Source organism: Thermobia domestica, chromosome 17 (genome assembly GCF_964235325.1).
Source record: "Thermobia domestica chromosome 17, izTheDome1.hap1.1, whole genome shotgun sequence".
NCBI lineage: Eukaryota > Metazoa > Arthropoda > Insecta > Zygentoma > Lepismatidae > Thermobia > Thermobia domestica.
In genome coordinates, this window is record NC_137470.1 from 165,408,935 (window position 1) to 165,429,986 (window position 21,052).

General features: G+C 36.0%; 1 protein-coding gene across 11 annotated transcripts in view; it reads right to left on the reverse strand.

Moving 5' to 3' along the window:
• The window catches only part of LOC145674468 (uncharacterized), a 139,893-nt gene that overhangs the window by 116,432 nt on the left and 2,409 nt on the right, over window positions 1-21,052 (reverse strand). For 10 of the 11 annotated variants that reach the window (XM_081744574.1, XM_081744572.1, XM_081744571.1 and 7 more), the window contains exons 2-4: window positions 16,044-16,176; window positions 8,089-8,237; window positions 1,976-2,088 (exon numbers count right to left, since the gene is read on the reverse strand). In XM_081744574.1, the coding sequence (XP_081600700.1) occupies window positions 1,976-2,088; window positions 8,089-8,212 (237 nt within the window). In that variant the 5' untranslated portion in view covers window positions 8,213-8,237; window positions 16,044-16,176. The remainder of the gene's footprint in view (window positions 1-1,975; window positions 2,089-8,088; window positions 8,238-16,043; window positions 16,177-21,052) is intronic. The other variant, XM_081744576.1, reaches the window with a different exon arrangement.

Below are 21,052 nucleotides of genomic sequence, written 5' to 3' on the forward strand. Positions count from 1 at the left end.
CATAATCATGATACAAGAAACAAACAAATTTTTTCTATTGTAGAACACAGAACTGTATTATATGAAAAAGGGTGTAAATACGCGGGTATCATGTTCTACAATAAACTTCCCAAAGACATAAAGACCCCGATGACAGAACTTTCTTTGTCTTCCTGCGATGAGCTTTTGAATGTCAACAATTTTCTACAGGAATTCTGTAAAAATTTTCTGCAGAAGAAACACTTGTGATTGCTAAAAAATACGCTTTACGCGACGTAAAAAACAGTTCAATATGCGAGTTGTTCGTGCATTTAAGACGTCTATGAAAAATGGGACAGCAGGCATGTTTTTATACTTTTCTGTTGGCTATTTTTTCCCTCTGGCAATTTTTCTGCGATCACATCGCAGATCGCGGCATGTTCTGCTATGGGGATAAAGACTCAGGGCTATGCTGCTAAATTTAAAAAAAGAACTTCAGAAATATGTATTACAACACTGCTTTTAGTCAGTAGAGGAATACATTAATTGCTAACTTTTTAAAAATTTTATATGATCTTAGTAAATCAGTATTACTACTTGTCTTTAGGATTAGATATATATGGAAGGAATTCTACCTACACTGCAAGTAATAATTACTTATTCTAAATTTATTTTTAATAATGATATTAAGGCCTGTATTTATATATTTTGCGCCCCTCTGCTCTAAGTTATTTGCCGCCCCTGCATAAACGAGTATGTGCTCTATCCAAATATCCATGTTTCTTAGAATCCTGCGGTACTTCCGCAATAATTGTTATATAAGTAGTTCGTGAGTACTTCAAATTATATGCTTATAACTCCGAAAGGTAGCACTTGTGCACCCAGGTTGGGCTATACTTTTTGTCTTATATTGGTGTCAGGAATCACCTCCCAAATGTTGTCGGTGTTGTTTTGAAACACCCTGTATATCGTTGTAATCCTCTAAGCTCTATTGCTTGACATTCAAAATAACACAAGTTCCCGTTTTCCGTATCTTACTGACGTATTGAGTTTCATTGGCACACAAGTCCATTGGACCTGTGTTGATCTGGAAAGAAACAGCCGACACGTTGTGAATCATAACAGCACAACGTTCCACTGTAGCGCGCATCAAGAAATACTAATGTGGTTAAAGTGGAACAAAGTATGATTGAAGATTTTTTTTTTTTCAAAATTAAAGAACAGTTTCCACTTACTAAACAAGAAGAAAAGTGGAAAGTGACATTTTATAAAATAATTGAATACATATCACTGCAAGCAAGACATCAAGCGGCTTAGTTACAGAAACATTCATTATGACCGGAAAAGCAAAAGTTGATGCGAAAAACTTGGAGAGAGCATATAGAGCCGAAATTCCCCTGAAAGCTACTAAAGCTAGAGTTATTAAAAATACCTGTCTTCAATTTCACCTGCAGAACAACCTTACTGGACCAGTATGATAAAGACCAGACTCCCAGTGCTGAGGAATCAGAAAGTGAAGTGTGGGATTCGGATTAAGTGAAGGAAAGATATAAGTAAACTAAATGTGTTGTTTGTTGTATTACATTATTGTGAAAAAAGAGAATGGATTTAAGCACAGTGACTCTTTGTTGTTTCATTTGCAGACATTATTGTTTAAACATCAGTATATTGCTTTTGCAAATCAAAGTTATAGTATCTAAAACCAATGTAACAGATTAATGAGTTCCATAATAACACAAGTCCAGTATTTTCATTCTTTCATTACAGACAAATTACTTGTAATACTCCTTATTTTAATATTTTGTGACATTTGTTATTAAGCAAAGTGTAACTATGAAAAAATCTGATTTCCAATTTCACATTTCCACGAAATATTCAAATCTCTTCAGCTGGACTTGTGTGGTTATGAAAGTCACGGCTTCATTTATATATTAGACGCTTTATTTAATGTAAATGAGTATTGTATATGCAATCAGCAAAATTAGCATCATTCTACCTATAATCTCTTAGTCCTTACCGTAAAGAACACTGTGTCAAAGCCAACATTCAGAATTGTGATGAAACCTTTGGATCCACTGCCATGCTTTTCCATAACTAACGTTTCAGGAGGAAGAATACGTAGATGTGGTTCTGCAAGGAAGTAAGCATTTTGTAAATCTCTTATTCTTTTCCTTGTAATGAAACAAACTTACGAAGAAATTTTGAATTTTTACTAATCTACATTTTCTTACATTAAAAAATAATAATTCTCAAATAACTAAAACTATAAATATAAAAATGAATGTAGACTTGAGTGCAGAAAAGTAAATTTTCCTGCAAAATATCTAACATGTCAATATTCTAAATACTTATTTGGGGGGTTTCAGTAAATTAAAAATTTTTTGTACATTTCTTTTGCAAAATTTTCGCTGAAAGAAATGCGTAATTTCTTTTCGAAAAGTTCAAACGTGGATTTCCACTGTTGTGTTTTGTGCAACAACAACTAGAATAAAGAAAAACACAGCTTTCTTACAAGGCGTAATTTCTTATAAAAAAATAAACTAGAAAAGTAACGGTTTCGGAAGTATAGCACTTCCTTCCTCAGACTACACTCTCCAGACCACACTCTACAACTGAAATCAGAAATAAAAGTTATATACAATAAAGAAAGAGGATATTAGTTCTTTCCACCAATCAGGAATCACTACTCATTAAAAGTTCACTTTTCTTTTAATAGAACTACCTCCCCCCCGGGGGCGAGCGTAACTGCCTTTCACCTGGGCAAATTGATGAGTCACAACATAAAAAACAACTATGAACTGATAATAGCCGGAAACAGCTTTCTAACAATAAAATACGTGAAAACAAGATCTTGGAAACACCTGCTTGAAATAAAGAGCTAAATCAAAAAATTATAAAGCTTGAGACCTTTTAAAAGCATTAACAAAATGCAGAAAACCATAAGTAAATAATGAAAACATAAAAATAAGTAAATAACTAACTAAATAAATAAAGATATATATATATATATATATATATATATATAAAAGAATACATAAATCAAATTAAACATAGAACGGAAGAAAATTAAAATTAATGAGTGAAATCTATTCTTTATTCACATTAAGAAAAATAATAAATTCGTGATTATTGACAAAACACTCATACCTCAACAAAATACTTTTAAAATTCAGAACCAAGGGTTGTTCGGTTTATATCGGACCGAATTAGAAACGCCACTGCTCTCTGGGAAATGATCCTAGAACGACGCGTCTGCTACCGTGAGCTGCAGTGCGTCTGGAGTTGTAAATATCTTTGAGTTTTACGTCCCACGGTTATGTCGGTTAGGCTAAAGGAGACGGTGATGATGAGTGATGAATGAAAATGGTGGAATGAAGAAAGTGGGAGGAAACGGGAGAACCCCGATAAAACCCACGCACACGGTGTTTGTCCACCACAAAGTTCACTTGGCGGGGGCTGGGATCCGTCTGGAGTTGTAGATGCGTAGATTTTGTCAAATGGTGCTTAAATTAAACCGGAACTGGGAAGGGTATGTTATGGCCCTGTCTCATGCTTGCTTTTCCTACATACGTACAGAGCATTGAAGTCTGAAAATCGGGATGGCTACTGCGAAAGCCATTGTAGTTTCGCGGTACAACAGTTGCCCATCAAAAGTACTTCAAAAAAAAGGAATCTAGGGAAAGAGGTACCTACAGTGATGCAGGGGATCCGGCGATGCAAGTGCTAAGAAAGTTCACCAACTCACCTTTCAATGGACCAAGGATTCAATTTGACATCTTCCAATGTGAACATAGCCATTCGTAAGCGGCTTCCGCTGAGATGAGTCCGTAAAAACCGCGTACACCATCTGCTCCCGCGCTACATTGCGGAAAAAAAAACAGACTGCAGGAAACTGTAAGAAAAATACCTCACTCGGTTGTCAAAACGGCAGAAAGTCGTCACACTGGATAAAGCATACATTCATCTCATTGCTGGTGGTCAAATTCGGACGCTGGCATACAGTGACAACGATGCCAAGTATAACTGCATCTTTGTTTGCTACTGTCAGGAAAGCTTTCCGCAAGGGATTATGGATCTTATGAGATTCAGTTATGAGGGTAGGTTGCTGTGTAAAGTTGAATAACGTGAAATCAATTCAAGATACTTCCAGGAATCCATTATGCCACCAATATTTCAGATCAACATTAACAGTTGTACTGTACGGAGGCCAAGTAAGGATTCATATGAACAAGACTTCATCTCATACCAGAACATATTTATTTTTATTACTTTTTTTTTTTTTAAATCAAGAAATGAGATGAAAATTAGAAATTTGTGTCATTCCGTTTCAAGACATTCCTGTGAAGAACCCTGATGCCAATTCAATGAACTTTTGCTGCTTTGTCCTGTTGACAAGATGCTTCTAACATCGGCGTCCATGCACCCTCACTGCTCCCTAGCTGTGCTTCGCCAATGAAAATTTTGACGACGGGCAATATTCCACAGTGTTGAGGGAACATTAGAACACCATCGGTAGTGTTGGCAATGTGTCTCGTAATGTGAGTACTTTTCAAAAAGACGCCGTATAAACCAAAATACGTTCTATATAACCTTTAATATTGCAACTCACCAAACGAAACACTGGTAATACAGGACTATAAGAATACATAGATCCCCTTTTGCTCCTCGATGAATAACAGAGGTTTACCTAAAAATAATTGTAACGAAACATCTGTTATTCCCACTCAACCATCCTTTTCTTATAAAGTATCATCGGGTGGAAATTTCTTGCTCAAATAATAAATAAATAAATAAATAAAATAAAAAGGAAAAATCTTGGTATAATGTTTAACAGAAAGCAGTTTTTTTCACGTCTTTCATATTACTTCAAAAGCCCTAAAATTCCTAGCGACGCATTAGAGGTTTACTGATATCAATAATCGAAATGCCCTCAAACATAGTTTTAAGTGTATTCTTCTGTTAACTGAACATTGAGCACCAATCTGGACAATGGCTTGTGACACTACACTCAGCGATTTGGATAAAGGGATCAGACAGAATCATTTAAATAAAGCTTTCTTCATAGGGTTTTTTTCAATAAAGAACCATTAAAATAGTAGCCATATAATGAATGATCTTCGGTTTGAGATATTTGCACAGGAAGAAAATTTCTAGATCTCAAGTTCATACAGAGTGCATTTCAGCCCAAAGAACTTCTTCCACTTTTCTAGATTAGAATTTCTCGAGTCAACGGTCGTAGTAATTTATTTTACAAACTTTATAAGACGATCATAACCATATAAAATTATAATGTATACAACTCCTTAGTAGCTGCATTAGACTTTCCTCTTTCAGTAATTTGCAAACTATTATTTCATTATCAGATATCTAAAACCCATTTCGCACGCTATAATGAGATAAAGCTAGAGACTGAGAACATGGATCCAAAACTTTAAAGATTCCCTGACAAACATAAAACTCAAAATTGTTTACGAAAATTGCTTAAGGAAGTTCAACAGAAAAGTAATTAACTTCAGTAAAACAGTCTTTGATAACTTCAATAGTTTCAGAGACAAATCTTAAATTAGGAATTAATTTTTTTGCTCTTCTAACTACTGAGATATGGTCAGAATGACCTCAAATTTAGCAAGTTTTCTCAGGAGCTAACAGTTTTCTAAAAATTAAAAAACAGTGAACTTTATTTTACGTAAAAGTGCATTATAACTAATGTATTTTACTTTCTTTAATTGCTCTAACATGTTCCCGTAAGCCATAGGTGTCTAAATATAATCACTTGAAATTGTATGATAGTATATGTTTGTTGACTTGAAAAACAGAAGAAAATATTGGGAGTTAAAAGAGGAAGCTGAAAATCTAGAAACGTGGAAGAAACATTTCAGGCTTAAACTGAAAATTAAGGAAGAAAGAAAAAAAAAAAAAAAAGCTCATTAGTCCCAGGACTTTCCAAAAGGCAGAATACTTAATAATAATAATATCTTTGTTCCCTTCTGTTCTCACATTTACATGTACACCTTATTCTTATTGTGCAAATGCAAGGTAATGTTCATCAAAATCACAAAAACTGAGTATCATCTAGAAGAATTTGCGAATTGCCTGTATATGACGTTTTATAGACTCTTTCACCTTACGAAATGGATTATGCCGGTAGCGCCTCTGACTAGCTAAAAGGCTCTTCTTTGATTTAATTTCCAGCTGAAGCTACTAGAAGACTTTCAACTCAGTATCACATCTGAAAATTTACAAGGTGAAGATAATGCTGCACTTGTTGGAGGCAAATAACAAAGGAGAAATAAAACAAGAACTTGCCCACACACTATCTGACTAAAAGTAGTCTGAAGATTTTTTTTTTTAAGAGATGTATACGATCATGCTTTTTACTTTATTAAAAAGATTGTAAACCAAGCCTCTCCAAAACTGCCGCCCGCTGTCCATGTTTAAGCAGGGCCGGCCCTAGGCAATTTGCCGCCCCGTGCAATGCCATCATTTCCTCCCCCCTTTCTCCAGAAAGAACAAATCTTAAAAGCCACGATTTTAAGTATGCTATCCTATCATGAACAACGAAGAGGAGAGAAAGTGCACTCGCACTCAGAAAGGACTAAACACTACAAATATAATTTCGTTGTGTCTGTTTCTTCTTTAAATAATAATGTATTAAGTTAGTGAAGGATAAAGCAAACACACCTGAAGATGAAAAATGGAAATCATTTTTATAGAATTCAATATCAAGCTTCAATCTCAATATATGAGTTTGCAATTCAGTGCAACTAACTCTTTTATCTTTATTTCTTGATTTTCCTTCTACATCTGTTTAAGAAATTAAAAAATCTTGTTTCCAACTTCAATGATAAGGAAGTTGTTTGTCACAAAGAAAAGAATAGTTTTAATATCAAAACTGTGATAACTAACTAAATGGAACAGGTTTTCACTACTGTTCTAGAATTGAGTTCTTGTATTTGACAACAATCAAGCAATTCGTGCTCGGATTTGTTTGACTATTTGCTTTAGCACTGTCCATGTGACCTTAAACTAATGCGACCTAAACATGATTTATGAATGTAGTATTCAGATAGAAGATTAGCTTATTAATGTAACTACCATCATCATGAAGTCTGTTTCCAACAACAAATATTTATTTTAAATAATATAATTATGACATATTTTGCCGCTCCTCAAAACTTGCCGCCTCGTGCAAGTGCACGTGTTGCACATACGGTAGAGCCGGCCCTGAATATCAGCTTCAGATAAAGTTTATCATAAATCTCGAATGCTGTTTCTGGATGACACCCGTAGTTTCGCAATATTACATTTCATGTCTGCAATGACATTCATGTTTTAAAAAGAAAACAATATTGATTTTAAATTCCAAATTCTTAGAACTAAATAAATAATCATATATTCATTACGAAGGTATGAGGAAAAGCTTCGGCAAGTTTTCAACGTATTCGCGAAAAATCTACACACTTCTTTCAAACTTAAATCAAAATTTGAAATATTCGTTTTTCAGAGCCTCTAAATTGCCCTCGTCATAAACAAGCCTTCAAAGAGAAATTCAATTTTTATCAAAACTCGGGTCTTAATTACGGTTATGATGTAACTATTGCTTGAAAGAAAAAGATATTTTAAAAGAAAGAAAGAAAAAAAAATAACAACCATACCTATCAAGTAGAACCGGATTAATCTACCTGGAGGCCCGGGGCTAGAAAAAACATGTGGCCCTTGCTGACTTCGCCTAATTTCTGTAAAAATATAGTAGGACTGTTTCATATTTTTGGTATATTTTATTTTATGATGATGATGGTATCTTGTATGATTCTTTTAAGATAACCAGCTAAGACTTTGATCAGAGTGGAGGCCCCCATCCACCTGGAGGCCCGGCGCTACAGCCCACCTAGGTCCTTCCCTTAATCTGGCCCTGCTATCAAGATGAACATATGGAATAAGAAAATTTTGTTTTAAAGCGGGCACCCCTCGAACGGTAGGGAGCTTCCCTGGAGGGGGACAGTTGCCCTCTGCCCCTCCCCCCCAAGTTACGGCCCTGTCTGTGAATCTGTTTTGATTTTATTGCTCTAATATAATATAACTAATTCTACAAACAGTAATGTAACAAAAGTAAGTAATGAAGAAACTTACTGCCACTGGACGGTAAGCAATCTTCGCTCGAAACACTGTCATTAGATCTGGTGATAGGTAGTGTTTCTTTCCACTCTCTAAAAGATGGTTTGATGAGTCTTTCACGTCTTCTGCGCGAATCCATTTACCTTGTTAGAAGAATCGCCGAGCTGTGAAAGAGAAATGAAATGAAATCTTTGAGTTTTACGTCCAACGGTTATGCCAGTTAGGCTAAAGGAGACGGTGATGATGAGTAATGAATGAAATGATGGAATGAAGAAAGTGGGAGGAAACGGGAGAACTCCGAGGAAACCCACGAACACGGTGTTTGTCCACCACAAAGTTCACTTGGCGGGGGCTGGGATCGAACCCGGGACCCCAAGCACCAAAGAGCTGCGAGAGATCAATTCAAATCTCATTACCAGTAATTGTAACAAAAGTTAACCTATCAATTAGCTCGCATCTTCATGATTGTTTTCATAACCATGATGCAATATAATTAAGAAAATTTCGGAGGTACAACTTCCTGCTCTTCTACATGCCATTTTTTGTTCGTGGATGGCATGACTTTTCTTTTTTTTTTTTAAGTTAACATCTTGCTTGGATACTCAAGTAGATCCACCGCATCGTTATTGTCAAAATTTAGAAACAAAATTCCACATAAGTTGAAAGTTCAATTGATCATTATCTATATTATTATATAAAAGACTAGAAGTGAGTGAATTAAGTATCACCTAGGTCGTACTACTACAGTTAGAAACGTGAAATTTGAACAGAACAGAAACCGGACCAAAAGTTATTGGCTAAAGCAAAATGACTTGGATAAAGTCAAAGAAATAATAGGAATAGAAGCGAATAGTAAAAAAGCAATAGAAAAAGCAAACTTTAAAGCTCTGGTAAGAACGGAGGACCCTTGGAAAGACAGGAAGAAGAGTCTATTACCTAATACAATTACCTAATCAAAAAACGCCTAGAAATGAAGCATATAAAATCTACACAGAGATGCACACACTTTCTAACCGGATATGGCCCTTACAAAACTTATTTATATAAAATAGGAATATCTGCTAGCAGAGAGTGTGAATGCGGGGAAGGAGAAGCAAACACAATGTATTCAAATGGAGACAGATTCCACAAGTGGAAGAGGCAGAGGAATCCTAGAACATCATGCTATGAAAGACATTATAGAGGCCGAAAAACTTTTTACCATCCTACACAAATTAACAGCAGAAACGAATAAGTACTAAAAAAGCTTACGTACATACAAGCCATCCATCAACAGAGACGAAGGTTATCATCTACCTGACATCTGGATCCAGCTTCTCAGTACGAAAAGAACCATCAGCCAATCAGAGAGCAGTTTCCACCAGCAAAATCAGAGCACGTCATTGGCCAACAAAAACAACCAATAGAAACACAGCGATTCTTAAAGACCACAATATAAATTGTACGACCAGCACCTCCAACACATAGCTCTGAAGATGTTGCCGCTGTATGGTAACGAAAGCTCAGCACAGCAACACTCACTCTGGCAGCAATCCCGAGAACATTGGATTAACTGAAAAAAATCTTTACATTCACCGAAAACGTACACAAACTCCTTGAGTAACGCTGGACATATAACGAAAACATCAATTCAAAGTGAAGTGAGTGTAGAACGAATGCACAGTATGAGTCTGTAGGTGAAGAACCATGGAAAAACAAGGATCATGGGAAATCACAAAAATATGTTGTTTGTGGAAAGCCAAAATAACGGGAAAAAATGAACAAAGAGAAATAGGTGAAGAGTGCTCGTGGGAAAACCAAAACCATCTACTGGATGCAAATTCTGGAATTCTGAAATAGCGCTGGAAGTTAGAGGCAGTCTTTTCGTTTACGAGAGTGTGCGAACATTCTTCCTCAAACAAAATAAAAGCTGCAAAGACAAGTGAACAACCTAACAATATACTTAATAAGTAGTATAATGTGAAGTGAAAGCAAAATGAAAAATATAATGAAATTAAAAAAAAAAGAAAGAAAGAAAAAGTAATTCAGATGACAAACTCCAACTTCATTCAAATGTTGTGAACTAGAAAAGTGAGAAGCTCTAAACCAAAACAAAACACATAAGAAATCATATAGGTGAAACAACCAGATCACAAACTAAACGAACTTTAAAAAAAATAAATAAAATAAAATTAAAGTATGTTTTCTTTTCTTAGTTCATTTAAAAAAAAATATTATTGTTTTGTACGTAAAAAGAAATCAAAATTGAAACGGAAGTTAGTAGTATTGTGGAGTCACTCCGCAATACTAAAAATAAATTATGACATCACGACAGGGTTACAACGTCATACCTGTCCACAATGGTTTTTGTTATGCCCCTTTGGTTTAAAGGAGAATAGGAGAGTTCAAAATTTATGCCAAAAATGGAGTGGGATTTTGTAAATAAACTTTCATTAAAATGCCTAACCTAAGAGAAGGGGGACAGGGTTGAAATATAGATTGATTAAAAAAGGGACATTTTGAAAATTAAATACTATCATAAAAACAATTTCTGCTAAAAAAAACCTCATTTAATAGTAGAAATAATGCCATTTTAGAATACACACAGTACAATTTATTTTTTTAAGATGACATCTTACAAGTGAGCTCCTTCTGTACGCAAACATTTATGCAGTCTCTTCGCTACATTGCTCATGGTTTTACGTAACATTTCAACTGGAATTTGGCAATTGCTTCTCGGATTGTGGCTTTTAATTCTTCCATTGTAGCAGGTCGACTAAAGAACACTATGCTTTTAAGATGACCTCACAAGAAGAAATCACTGGACTTCTTACGACAGCATCTCGAACAGCTTGGATATTTTTTGGTATACGAACGGTTCGCACACGGCCTGGAAGTTTCTTTTTCATTGTCGAACTAGTTTGCTCGAAATTACGTATCCATGTTTCAATTGCATGTGCTGATGGAACACGATCGTGGCGTCTTAAATTAAAATGACGGCGGAATTCTCTACGTGCTTCCTCCATACTGTCATTGTTCTTGTAAAATGCTTTTGATTACGAAAGCACATTGCGCACCACTCCAAGCATTCATGATAACTAAATGACAGGGTATCGTTGACAGGCTGGCGTACGTCCCACTGTTGCCAACACAATTTTCAAAATTTTCCGTCTCTTTGAATCGCCCTGTACTTGGTAACTATTTTTCCTGAAGAACGGGGATTTCGGCTGGTAGGGAAATAAATTTTCTCCTAAAGCACTGAATGTGAAATTCTATTCACAATTTATCAAAATTTCCTGCCAAGTTAATGATTAATTTAAAAATTCGTGAAAGATACCATCTATTCGATACAAATTATTCAGTTTCTATGAAATTTATTAACTTAGTGGAAATTTGATTTACAACTTTTAGAAATTATATCATACCTGGTCGCCGAATTGAAAACTTGAAGTTGGTGTGAGCGATCCCGCGTCCGATTCCTGGTGGAGCACTCGTTCGAAAACGTGTAACAGCTTTTTCAGGCCATCTCTCCTGGATGAGGTTACCTAATATAATGGTACCAGACCCCTTCCTTCCCTTACACCGGATAGTGTGATCGCCAAGGGACGTCATCCCTCATACGTGACGGGTTAAATGGCCATAGATGCCGACAGCCCAGAAATTAATTCCTAATCGTAATCTTGAAAACTTAAGGCATTTTTCCAGCTTTGTGGAAGGATTATTTATATATTAATAAAAAGTTTCAATGTTTACGCTAGGAAATGAAATCTTGCTGCTCCGCACAATACATATTCAACGAACTTAAAAGTTCGTTACTAAATTCTCTATGTCTGTGTGTCTGTCTGTCTGTTATTTTCGATTTTTTTTTCAATTCTCCACTCGATAAAGCATCAAAAACTATCTTAAAAAGTGATGGAATTTTTCGTGTCACTCTTGCCATTCCCGAGATATTGGCCAAACAATGGCCGATTTCCAGAGATTTAAGGAGCCATATCTCGGGAACCGTAAGTCATAGAGAGATAATATTGGTGTTGATCAATACCTTAGAAGATGGTAAACGTTTTGATACCAGCTGCTACTATTTGATACCAAAATATTTACCATCCTCTTAGGTATTGATCAACGCCAATCATCTCTCTATGACTTACCGTTCTCGTGATATTGGCCAAAAAATGGCCGTGTTCCATTTATGGAGCCATATCTCGGGAACCATAAGTTATAGAGAGATCATATTGGTGTTGATCAATACCTAAGAGGATGGTGAACTGTTTGGTACCAAATAGTAACCAGTGGCCACTGCTCAACTGGTTACTGGCCAAATGGCCTCCCTTCCCCAGATATTGGGCAAAAAAGTTCGAATTTCGGGAGATTTAAGGAGCCATATCTCAGGAACACTAAGTCATAGAGAGATGATATTTTGCGAGAAACAGAACACGGTGCGTGTAAAAAAGATTTACTTTTACATGTAGGTAAAATCACAGTTATCTTCCTCGCTCCATCTCTCCATTCTTTTTAAGTTCGTTCTGGCTATGCTCTTGGAGCATTCTTAACTGGTTTAAATCTTCGTGCTTCTTTTTCTTTCAGTGGTTGGTGAAAATTTTGAATAATGTTATTTTAATTTTTGTTCAAATTGCCTATGTCCAAATAAAAAGGTCTCGTAAAGATGTCCTTAAATTTCTTCATCTATGTCATTTAGATATTTACAAAGGCGAGATGATCGGGCATCTTTTTATTTAGCATCATGAATGCTAAATATGTTCTTTCAGTTTTTGTGTGTTTATTTCCATCATGCCCATAACTATATGTGCCATGGCAAGTACAAGAGACTTCATAGACACCTGCGTAATTCAAGTGGTTTACGAAATATTGTACAATAGGGAATGCTGATGAAGTTAAAGGAACTGGAAGCACCTAGAAACTTAACATTTACCTACTACATAATAACATGACCTCCGATCGATCTACGACCATCAATACAGAACTAACATACCCCTTAAATTCACTAAAACAACAAAGGAGTTTTGAAATTCTTAGCTACACATACATTCATTTTACTTACTTGTAATTGTGATTTCTGAAAATCCTTCCTATCTTTTGGCTCTCTCTTACAGCCTTATTCAAGGAGAATCAAGGCAGGAGGAAAGAGAACGAAAAAATAAAACAGAACAGTCTCACCGGGGTAAAACAGCGCGAAGAACACCTTGTTTGGCTGCTGGTCACATTCGACGTGGGACCAGCAGCCAGCACAATGTGTTCTCGCACTCCTTTACCCCTTTTTATATTCCTCAATGCTTTTATTGTCTGCTCTCCTGTTTATATCCTCCATGAACAAGGCTCTAAGGGAAGCCGAGAGCTAGGAAGCACAGTAGTGTCAAGAGTTCTTGAGAAAGTGCTATGCAGCTCGTCGAACACGTGACGAGCGCACCACGCTTGAGTGACAGTACAGAAATACCCTTGTCAGCAGTAGTACGAATTCAGACATCACAACATCACCTTATGGGTGAAAACAATACTGAGAAAATACCGGTAACACAGGTTGAGTATGGTCGGAGATACATACCAAGGAAAATTTCGTAGTTTTTGGAGACGGATAGAATTTTCTCCCCGGGCCAGACCTTGAAATTATCAACTAATTTATACAACTCCGAAAATATAAAATACTGAATCGAATATTGCAATGTAATCTTTCCAAGTCGGTATGGTCCACCAGGGATACGTGCATTGGAAGTACATGTTAACAGTTTCACTATGAAAAGAGAGCTTGTTTGTTTAAACAAAAGCTATAGAATCTATTGCATATTTGCAAAACGAGATAACTGAACAGAGAAATCAATGTGACATCAATAGCATATAAAAGTGGCGATCTGATATAAGACTTTAATGTATTAAAACTAACCTGATATTCGGCGCCAACGGTGTTTTAGAACCGAAAAAAGTCTGAACAATGACTGAAAGAGGGATTTTCCCATTTAAAACGAGACAGATTCAATATCGTCAACAAAATTACAAAGGTTAAAAAAAAAAAACTGTTTTCTAAATAAAAGAAGTCTGCTCTTTTAACCGAAAAATCAGCCTTTTACTGAAAGAATGTCTTGGCATTTGATAAATTTGATATGGTAACCCTGGGCTCAGGGAAATTATGCTTGCCGATTACTGCTCAATATACCCCAAAATACTGTTCCGAAGGGGCACATCCCAGTTGCAGCCTTCATGTGATCGTTATCATTGGTAAGAAACAAATTGGTTTCGTTAACTTTTCGTTAATTGTTTGTCGAATGCTGAAATATCGTATAAAATCGTAATACATATGATAGTGACTGATGAAGCCAAAGTGTTAGTTGGCGAAACTGCCATACGTATCTAGTTTTTAATGTGAATATATTGTTTTGCTCAGCAAATAGGTTGTTTGTCTTTAATTGAAATATCGACGGAACTGAAGCATATATAATAAATAAATAATTAATTAAACAGGCTCGGTGGAATCTTCCTGAGAGGAGACGTCCCTGAGAATCATACACGGTGTGTTGAGAATTTTTCCTCTTTCAGAAAGCATTTCCACATACATGTACGTCAGTGATCTTAGTGATTTTCTCAACAAACCTTTATTCATGTGTGTGTCATCAAAGTTTACTAGTTTGTGCAGCTGTAAAGGTTAATACCGGTGATTTGATGTTGTAGAAGAGGTTTGCTTCGGATATATAATCATTTCTGTGAGCGATAGTTTCTAATGTAATTGTGGCAATGAAAATGAAATGAAATCTTTAAGTTTTACGTCCCACGATTATGCCGGCTAGACTAAAGGAAAAGGTGATGATGAGAAATTAATGAAATAGTGGAATGAATAAAGTGCAAGGAAATGGGAGAACCCCGAGAAAACCCGTGCACACGGTGTTTGTCCATCACAAAGCTCACTTGGATCGATCTGGGATCGAACAAAGGACCCCATGCACCAGAGGTAAACGCTCTACCACTGAGCCAGCGCGGCCCTATTGTGGCAATAGATGTAGATATTGGAATAGGCCTATCACGCAACTAAAGTTGTATTTTTAGCGTATTAGTTGGTACTACTTGGACTCGGGTAGGAAAGAGATCTCTGCTGACCAGGTTCACAAGAGATGTTTCCTTACAAAAGATTTTTTCAGAAATCACAATCACAGATAAGTAAAATGATTATGAAAATTCCTGACCGTGTTAGCACATCGTCTGAGATACGCACACATCTTTACAAAATTAAATATTTTTACAAGAGGGAAAAAAAAATTCAACGGATTCAAAATGGGACTGTATTCGGTATTTATGTATTCCATGTCTCTATATTCCCATTTCGTTTCTCATACGAAAAAAATGATACAATACTTTTCTAAATTGCACTTGTTCAACATGTGTTTTTGTTAATTACAGATTGAACATGACTAAATAATTAAATAACATTCAGTCTTAAATTCAATTATTATATATCCAATGGAGTATGCAAAATGTCCTCAAGGGAAAAGGGGCTTTAAAACTTCGAAATTAATATAATTTTAGATGTTTGTACACAAATCTTGATATGATAAAAGTTTATTTTTGGATCAAAAGATCCAATATATTTAAATCCAAAATTTTGTTGTAAGCCTTATATCTAAAGAACTACATATAGTGTAGCCAAACCCAAAGTATGATATGCTTATTCCGTAAAAAGTACGAAAACTCGATTTAGAGGCCGTTCAAAATTTTGTGGACCTTTGATCCAAAACTAATTATTGGCCAAGATCGCAATCTTTTGATGCATTTTTTTTTTTTGGATCATTCCTAAAATTCTTGGCCAAGATCGAAATCTTCTTATCCATTTTCTTTGGATTATTCCTAAAATTCTTGTTGTATAATATCTTGGTCAAGGGAGGGTTATAACCTCGAACCCCCTTTTGCGTACGCTACTATATATCAACGCAATTCTAATTGAATATTTTCTCTACACTATTACAGGAAAACTTATAATCTTAATATCTTACCTAAATACCATTCGACTAGTGATAATGGTACAGACGACACAACCGTTATTTGCTAAGATGGCACCTGACTCAAATTTTGAATACTTTTGTTCGAAACGTAAAGATGATTGAAACTCCCGGAAATTTTATGCACCTGAAACAATAAAAATGTATATAAATATAGAGTAAAAGAACTTAAGATAAATGAACATACTGTGTATTTTTTGAAGAATAAATCTCGTCCAATATTTTTGCATATTATGCAACTGACGATGACAAACCAACATAAATAAAAAAAAAAAAACTTCAAGACATACATATGAAATTGTTCTAAACTAAATTCAGATTTATTGTAATTTATCATCACACAGTAGCTACGAGGGATGTCCAGAAAGTCCCAGGCGTTTTGGCCTATCGCGGCAGTGGGCGGGGCTAGAGTCGCCATCTTGGTGTCAGAACGTTGCCACATTCAGTACCGCTTCCAGCTGTGTTATTGTGAAGACTGTGACGCTCTTACTGTAAGGTGTTACAATGTGCGCTGCAATAGAAAATTCCGCTTCTTGTGAGGTGCGTTCTATGATTAGGTTTTTGTTGGCAAAAAACCACAGGCCAACTGAAATCCATCGCCAACTGTGTGAAGTGTACACACATGAAATAATGAGCGAAGGTGTTGCTTTTTCACGAAAACGCATGTCCACACACAGCCAAGCGTACCCGAGAGATCTTGGATGGGAGGTGTTCGATCACCCACCATACAGCCCAGATTTGGCGCCGAGCGACTACAACCTCTTTCCAGTGATGAAGACATGGCTCGCTACACAACGCTTTGATACTGACGCCGAACTGCATGTCGGTGTGAGCCAGTGGTTGAAATCGTAGGCAACGATATTGTAAAACTTGTGCCACAGTATGATAAGTGCCTTAATTTCCATGGCAATTATGTGGAAAAATAGATTAAGAATGTATCTTTCAAATGTATGTAATACATTTTTTTATTTGTTCCGTTACTTCCGTTATTCCGTTACTTTGTGGACAGCCCTCGTATTTCTAAAAAAAACTTGACTATATCTAAACCTGAAACAAGTAAAACGTGAGATGACTTGAATATAGAAATATTATTACGCCAGTGTGTACGAATGTAGACTGTTCTTCAACTTGCATCAATGGTACTTGAATAAAAATAAATTCTGCCACCACCCCACTTATAATCACAAACCTGAGTTGCAGTTTTTCTCAGATTTTAAGTCATTCTGCATTCTGAATTTCAATATTTTTTCCTTACTACCACTAAGAAAACGACGCAATATTAATTTTAGATACATATACCTAGACAATTTCCCAAAAAATTCCACCAACTACAGAAAAAAAAGGACGCTTAATTTACGTAGCTCCCTAATCACCTCATGATGCTTGATTAACCCCGAATATTTAGTTCTCTCATCAGAAATAGAATCAGAAAGCATGCAAACCGAAGTAGCGTGCGCTAACAATTCGATTGAGCAGCATCTCGTTTTTTTTTTTTTTTTTTTTTAAATTGAGCATTGATTTTCATCTTTAATGTTCTCTAATGATGAACACGGTAATGAGAAAGAGCTTAACAAAAGCAAAAATGTTTTAAGTGATGAAGACTGAAGTATATAACTAAACTGCTGATATCTTATGTAAGGCTAAAGATAGAGATTCTGCGAAGTAAATTCTTTTTAGACACGATTGTGAAATACGGTACTTGTTTCATGCGGGAAATTATTAAAAAAACATAACATTAAGAATCACAAATGGAACATATTGCGTGTAAGCAGAATCCATTTTTTATATTATTATACTAAAGATGGACATGAGCCGTGTGAGTCCGTGCAGTACATAAAAAATCATAATCCCAAAACGTAATTTTGGAAGAGTTTAGACGATAAACATTCTAACACGAGAATTAATCTTTAAAATTAAAACTCTATTTCCGAAATTAAATTTTCTCTCTAAAAGATATGACTAGGCTATACCTTTTTACAACGTTTTCCTTGGGACGGCTTTGAGCTTCACTGAAGTAAACCTGAGCATGATTTTTTTTTTTTTTTTTTTTACAGAATATTAATCTTAGTGACACTATATAATACTTACAAATTCAAAACTTTTTGAAAAAAAAAATGGCTTTTCAATGCCTTAAAAACTCTTATTACATTGGCAAATATTGAATATGCAACATAGTAGACCAGGTATGATGGCACGAAGAAATTTTTTTCGCAACCTGTTAGAAAATGTCGAAGTCTAAGTGAGTAAAAGCAGCGGTTAGGCCATTGAAGACCCAGATAAAGGCGGTGTTTGAAGTCACTGAAACTTAGAATAAATGCAGAGAGTACCTTCCCTGACAGTATTAGAATATTTTGTTATTTGTATTATAAATCTGAATAGCCAAAACGAAGTTTTTAAAGTGAGGCTATATGAGACGTAGAACTACATTTTGGAGCGGAATCTGAAATATTGTAATATATTCAATGCTCTGCCATAAGGAATCGAACGCAGGACAAGTCAATCATAGTAAGGTACAGAGAGATACAACTTATGTTTTGGGTACCCGATCGTGGGTGCTCCCCTGTATGTAACTAGAATCTATTTTTGATAGCACTGTATTAAAGGATTTCTGCCGAATCAGCCTCACTATCTACGTTACTACAACCAGCCTTCAAATCTGAATCAAAAACCCGAGATGAATTCAGACACTTTGAGAACAGATTCCAATAAGACATATAGGGTTGTGCCAAATCTATGTTGAAGAAAACTGTTTTCAAATGGGCCAAATCTTTCCAAAGATATTGTTAAATAAATACATGGCGGGAGGAGAATATATTCTGTTTTATTTTCAAGTGTATCATTAGATTTCTTCTAAAGAATAAAGCTTGCATATCTTGTATTCGCTCCCAAAACAACAATCTCAAAACAGGTGTATGAAAAAAATGAAATCTTTAAGGTTTACGTTCCACGTTTATACCGGCCAGGCTAAAGGAGATGGTGAAGATCAGAAATGAATAAAATGGTGGAATGAAGAAAGTGGAAGGAAACGGGAGAACACCGAGAAAACCCATGCACACGGTGTTTGTCCACCAGAAAGCTCACTTGGCGCGAACTGGGATCGAACCAAGGACCCCATGCAACAGAGGTGAACGCTCTACCACTGAGCCACTGCGACCCCAAAACAGGAGTACGAGAAAAGAGGGAATGATTCCCAGAATTTGCTGATAAAATTAATGGACATAGCCTAAATGTCTTCTTTCCAGATTATTTACTCGCTTCGTTTCCATTCAACTCGTACAGTAACTGTTTCTTTTAATTATCTGAACAAAAATCTGGAGTTATGTGTTACAGTAAGATTCCACAAAGAGAAACACCTAAACAACCCTGCTCTACTTTACCCAACCTTACAATAACACACCTCTACTAGCTTTTAATTTGTTGGTAAAAAGTGATAATTTAACATGATACACCGGTAGAACCCTTTTGTAACAATAGTCAAAAACTGTAAAAGAACATGAAAATCTATTACGTATTTCCATTAGATAATCAAAGAATTGAAAGTACATATGAGGTTAAGCTGCTTCTAGCTTAAAAGGTACGGTAAAAATGAAATCTTTAAGTTTTATTTCCCACGTATATGTCGACTAGGCTAAAGGAGACGGTAATGATGAGAAATGAACGAAATGGTGGATTGAAGAAAGTGGGGGAAAGGGAGAACCCCGAGAAAACCCAGACACACGGTGTTTGTCCACCACAAAACTCAACTGGCGCGAGCTGGGATCGGACCAAGGACCCCATGCACCAGAGGTGAATGCTCTACCACCGAGCAACCGGGGCCCAAAAGGTAGGGTAATCTTGGAAAGAAATTTGATATAGCAACTAAACTACGGATATTCATTATCTTACCTACAATGAATGTTGCAGCACTAACTCATACGGTTAACTGCCGTACATGGCGATCCCGAAATATAAAATTTACGAAGAAATGAACACAATCCAATGAGATGTTAGCATAAAAGTAACAAAAAGGTAATAAAGGTCATTAGTGTATGGTGATTAATTAGGAAAAAAAAAAACGAATTTAAATTCTGGACTATATGAGTTCACGTATTGATGAGATATTAGGTAAACAAGCAATAGAGCATAAAGAGCCCACTGTCTTATTAACTAACGTAGGACATGTATCCTTTAGTAGTGCAGGGAAAATAGGAATGTAGAGTGGAATCTAACGAAACGGAAGATGCTTCCGAACTAAGTATACTGGTGCCAACTTCACAAATATTTTGAAAATCGCTTTTAAAAAATAATGGGAACGCTCTTACTCGTCCCCCCCCCCCCCCCAATGTTGGAGACAGATTTACGCCGGTGAAAGACTGTGGTAAGTTAAAACGGGGCAAAATCTTGGGTGCTATCCACTTTTATGGAGACATATATTTGTAAATTTACGGAAAAAAACATGTTACTCGTTTCACAAGACGATTTTACAAGTAATGAAAACATATATCGCGATCCTACCTCTTACATGATAATAAAATGGAAATACGAAATGAAAAGTGCTCTTTACCACATAATACTTTATAACGAAGACATGAAGTGAAGTGCTATAAGAAGGCAGTGTACAAAGTGATCTTAGGAAAATCGCAAATCTGTGCCATACGAGGGTTGGTATTTCCGTGACATATAAAGCGTTTCTCCACTACCCTCGTTTATGTGTATACCCACCGTCGCAGACGCACCTGCTTCCCCCGGACGCACACTCTCGCTGCAGCTCGCTCTTCCCCCCCTTTTTCTTGCGCTTCTGCCCTGAGTCGGTAGATAGCATTTGTGTTTCAACGGACACCTAGCACAAGTCAGTTTGTATTTTAAAAGTTAATTCACTATATTAAATGTTATTTTTTACACACTACAGTTTTTATGCTATATGTATACACGCTGTAGTTATACTTAGCCCTCCTTAAGACACTCTGAACGTATTAATCCAACTTCACTCCTAAGAAACACTTCCTAAGGTAGTATGAGTGCAT